The following is a 4,664-nucleotide window of genomic DNA, read 5'->3' as shown; positions in this document are numbered from 1 at the left end:
CAAAACTTTGTCTCTCATACTTCGGACATGTTATCAGGAGGTACCAGTCCCTGGAGAAGGACATTGTACTTGATAAAATGGAGGGTCAGCGATAAAGATGACCTCCAACAAGATGAACTGACACAGTGCAGCAGCAATGGGCTCATACCTAAAACTGTGACTAGTGCCGGACCCGGCTGTGTTTCATTCTGTTGTGCTATGAGTCAGAAGTAACTCGATGGCACCTAAGAACAACAGCAACATTGTTTGGCTGAAAATTGAGCCACGGGGGTGAGTTCATTTCCAGTCCTGAAGGGTGACTAAGGGCCAGAGTCTTGGGGTTCCATCAATCTTTATCTGACCAGTAAGCACGATCTTTTTTATGATATCATGTTTTGTTCCACATTTTTCTCCCATTCTATCCTTGGCCGCCTAATGTTATATATTTCAGAACAGTTGACAAGAGTAGCTGGGCACCATCTTGTTCTTCTGATATCATTGGAAGTGGAAACTGATACTCACTTGACCCATTTGTCTATTGAACTAAGCATTTCCAAGCATCTTCTATTTTCTTCACTTTTCTTTACTCCAAATATGGAGAGACCAAACAGTTGCACTTAGATGGTTATTCATGAGCTTCTAAAACCCTAGTCGCAACTCACCAAAGTAGAATGTAGAACTAACTCTGTGTTATGCCAATTGACCATGGTGCCCCCCAAAACTATGGTTCTGAACCCCCGAGGCTCAGTGACACATTTCCCTCAAGGTGTTTAATTATGTCTACAAAGTCTTCATAACTTTGCCATAAATATACCATCATGGGTATATTTGCCCCAAAGTTAAGTACCCATGTACTTATGTCCTCTGCCAAACCTGTATTTTGGGTATACTCCCACGCCTCTGCCACCCATTCAGCCTGTGTGTCTATCCACGCATCTGGTATGGTACTGCGGGTTAATGCGCTGGACTGCAGTCAGTTTGAACCGCGGTTCAAGCTCACCAGCCGCTCCTCACTAACCCTATACAGGGTCACTATGAGTTGAACCGACTTGATGGCACTTAACAGCAGCAGGCTGTGTAATTAATTTAAGTATTGTTTATTGCTTGAGTTGTGTCAATTCTACACAACTATAAAAAGTCCACAAGGGCTGGAAATCTTTGCCTGTATTGTTTGTTTACTGATGATGTATCTCAAAAGACTAGTCCTTGACAGACGATAAGTATTCCAGAAATAATTATAGATTACCAAATAATTTTCCTATGACTGATTTTACTCATATAAAGGGGGGGTGGAGAGAAGGGGGACTAAGATACTACTTGTATTCATTCATTCAGGAGCACCTACTAGTTCCAGAACCGTGTTGGGGTTGAGGACCCTGGCCTTCCGTGTCCACCAGTCTGTTTTTAGGGCGCATGAATGAAGAGGAACAGGAGCCAATGAAAGACATCGAATTAGTGAGAAATGTATTCGTTTTACAGATACAATCTTTCTATTTCTTACCGACCTCAAGTTGGTCGCTGTACCTAAGTTTCCCATTCCACACTCCTTTGTTCCACACTCCCAACACTTAAAATGATGGGCTGTAAAAATCACTCTAAACGTGAGGGCTTCTGAAAGAGTTGGCTATGGCTAGTACTCGCCCACCAGCTAACTACAGGGAAGGCTTTAGTCAACGCGTGCATCTTCTAAAACCCAGGCCCTGGTAGAACTCGCGGGGGGATGCAAAGTGTCTAGTGATGGCCAAGACTGCTTTCCGCAGACACCAAGGTCGCCAAGGCCTCGCAAGAGACGGCCACACTTCGCGTCAAAAGAGGGCGCCCCAGTACACCATTAAATGACAAAAACAACGAGCGCACAAAGACGCCTCCGACACCGCCACCGCGCAAGCGCAGCGCCAGTCCTGTGGCCGTCTTGGCTCCGCCCCTCAGGCCGGAAAGCGTTACCGGCGCTTCCGGCGCCCCTGATTCGGCCTCGGTGATGTCGTGGGTTCGAGCAGCTGCTTTGGTCCCGTGCCCTGGAGACGAAGGCGATGTGTTTGATGAGGAAGCCGACGAGACGCTCCTGGTGCAGCGGGAATGGAGGAATCACATGCACAGACGAATCAAAGTAAAGCTGCTGTACTACGCGGGGGATTCCTGGGGAGACAGGTTGCGAGGAATGTGGAGAAACCGGGTCCCGAGAGAAGCCAGAGCCGCCGCGGCTTGGGCCATTACTGTCTTCCCTACCCCTAGCACCTAAAACGGTCCCTATCTTACTATTATTTCCCAAAGGGCTACTTGAGAGCGTGTGAAACTACAGGATGCGCTCGACACGGACCAAAATCAGCTCTCTCCTGACTGCAGAGATTGCAATTTGATGAGTACCACAGGGAAGCGGGTGGGAAAGAAACGTATATACGGGCGACTAATTATGGCTGTCAAGGGGCATGTATACAGTCACGTGCGTGCTTCGCTGTGGGCGAAGCCTAACATTAGGAGTGCTGTCAATCATGACTATGGGAAAGGTGAATTTGAGAATGTGAAAACCACGAATTCTCAGTGGATAATAGGGGAAAGCCAATCCGGAATGCGGGCGGCTGGGTAAGAGGATATTAAGTTGGTTGGCTGGTGGTTTCCTATGTGACAGGTGTGAATTATTCATCTCTGATTTGTCACACTATTCACTGTTGTTGTTATGTGCCGTGGAGTCGGTTCCGACTCATAGCGACCCTGATCAGGGTTTCCGAGGCTGTAAATCTTTTCGGGAGCAGAAAGCCCTATCTTTCTCCCGTGGAACAGCTGGTAGTTTCGAACTGCTGACCTTGTGGTTCACACCCTTCTTTTTCCTGCTTCACTTTATTATTCAATACCTTTCCTGACCCTCTTTACTGCCCTGCCTCCCCACCCACAAATCCAATCAGTTGCCAAAGGGCCAGATATATAATTCTCCAGGTTTCCTTTGTATGAATTCATTGCTAACATTGGGGGAGGGGAGGGAGAGGATACAACCTATTAGAAGCAGTATTTTTAATATTGTCCCAGTAAGTCTGGACTTCAAAAGTGAGGTGAAGATTAACCAATAATAAACTTCTATGGACAACATAGGCTCCACAGATTGTATGGCTGTGCCCTATGTTATAGAACCATTATGGTAAGTAAAGTCCCATTTCATCAATTTCCTAAATTAGTTCAGTGCTGATTTAGAAAACCCTACATGTGGTACTAGTTACAGCTGCAGTTCTTCCTTTGTGATTTTTAGGAAGGTTATAGAGACGGAGTAGACGCTGGCAAAGCTGTTGCTCTTCAACAAGGCTTCAATCAGGGCTATAAGAAAGGTGCAGAAATCATTATAAACTATGGACAACTCAGAGGAACATTAAGGTACTTTTCAAAACTTAAACTTTGAATCATTTTAATGTACTGATGTACATCAATTGTACTGATGAATTTTTATGAAAGTATTATGTAAAAATGCAGTGTTTAAACTGAAAGTTTGATACTCTTAAGGGATAAACTCATGTTTTATCTCTCCTTCTAACAAATTTATATGAATAAATTCAATTGCTTCAATTATCTTGAATTTATGTAATTAAAGCCAATTGTGTCCTTTTTATTGAAAATCCATTTTTTTCATATATCTTATTCTACTGTCATTAATTTCTTGGTTTTTACTTACACTACTCATTAATCTGTTTTTACCTCGTTTTGTCTGGAAGAGAAACATATACTTTAGTGTCCAAAATTCAAAAAGCCTGATTGTTTAATTTTTTCCTATTAACTCTCATTTATGTTTTCATTTAGTGCTTTGCTCTCCTGGTGTCACCTCCATGGTAATAGTTCGGCTTTGATCAGTAAAATACATAATCTTCTGGATGCAGTTGGCCAATGTGAAGAATATGTGCTCAAACATCTGAAGTCCTTCACTCCAGAGTCCCATGTTGTAGATTTATTGGACTCCATTCAGGATATGGACCTTTGTCATGTAGTTCCAGCTGAGGAAAAGATTGATGAAGCTAAAGATGAGAGACTCTATGAAAATAATGCCGAGTTTAACAAAAACTGTAGCAAGAGTCCTGGAGAGATAGATGGTTCCTCTACAGAACGTTGTCCAACACAGCAGCATGCACATTCAGAAAGCCCAAGCCTCCCTTGGATTTTAGAACAGACAGCTGGGTTAGTAAAACAGCTGGGAGTACCAGTGGACGTCTTACAGCACCTCAAGCAACTGTAAGGTTACCACGTTTCTAATGTAAAGAATGTGTCAGAATACTTTTTAATGTGTTTTTATTGTTTCTTAACCAAAATATGTATTGATTTCTATATTGAATATTTCAGCTGTCTGGGTTATCCTTTAAGGAAGTTTGAAATGTCTTTAAGTTAACACCGGTAACTGTAATATAAGCATTTCTTTGATACTGGTCCAGCATCCTGCCATTTCTGTATTTGCTCAGCCAATAATAATGCCAGATAATAGAGTTGCTCAATCTTATAATCTAGATTATGTTATAATCTCTTTAAACCACTAAAGTGATTTTAGTTTTCTAATTTTTATGTTGTGTAAGATATGTTAAAAATTCCCAGTTTTTATCATTTTTAAATTTCCAATCAAAATCAAGCATTTTCAGACTAATTAGCAAAAACAAACAAAAATCAAACATTCTTTTAGGACCTAACTATACTTTGTCCTGCTAGTATTACCTCATAGT

At 42.3% G+C, this 4,664-nt stretch overlaps 1 protein-coding gene across 1 annotated transcript; it reads left to right on the top strand.

Annotated features, from left to right (window-relative positions):
* The first annotated feature begins 1,954 nt into the window (after nucleotides 1–1,954).
* On the top strand, nucleotides 1,955–4,189 carry YAE1D1 (Yae1 domain containing 1). The gene is made up of 3 exons (XM_006832116.1): nucleotides 1,955–2,086; nucleotides 3,218–3,339; nucleotides 3,760–4,189. Exons 1-3 carry the CDS (start codon nucleotides 1,958–1,960, stop codon nucleotides 4,187–4,189), a joined length of 681 nt encoding a protein of 226 aa, XP_006832179.1. The 5' UTR covers nucleotides 1,955–1,957.
* Nucleotides 4,190–4,664: the final 475 nt, after the last annotated feature.

The sequence above is a fragment of the Chrysochloris asiatica genome, unplaced genomic scaffold (genome assembly GCF_000296735.1).
Source record: "Chrysochloris asiatica unplaced genomic scaffold, ChrAsi1.0 scaffold00006, whole genome shotgun sequence".
Classification (NCBI taxonomy): domain Eukaryota; kingdom Metazoa; phylum Chordata; class Mammalia; order Afrosoricida; family Chrysochloridae; genus Chrysochloris; species Chrysochloris asiatica.
This window is presented reverse-complemented; position numbering and strand designations above follow the sequence as displayed.

Excerpts from the sequence above, each read along its gene's own strand:
- YAE1D1 (XM_006832116.1), top strand. The coding sequence starts at position 1,958 with ATGTCGTGGGTTCGAGCAGCTGCTTTGGTCCCGTGCCCTGGAGACGAA. Across the intron at positions 2,087-3,217 it reads ACATGCACAGACGAATCAAA|GAAGGTTATAGAGACGGAGT; the intron begins GTAAAGCTGCTG and ends TGTGATTTTTAG. Across the intron at positions 3,340-3,759 it reads CAACTCAGAGGAACATTAAG|TGCTTTGCTCTCCTGGTGTC; the intron begins GTACTTTTCAAA and ends GTTTTCATTTAG.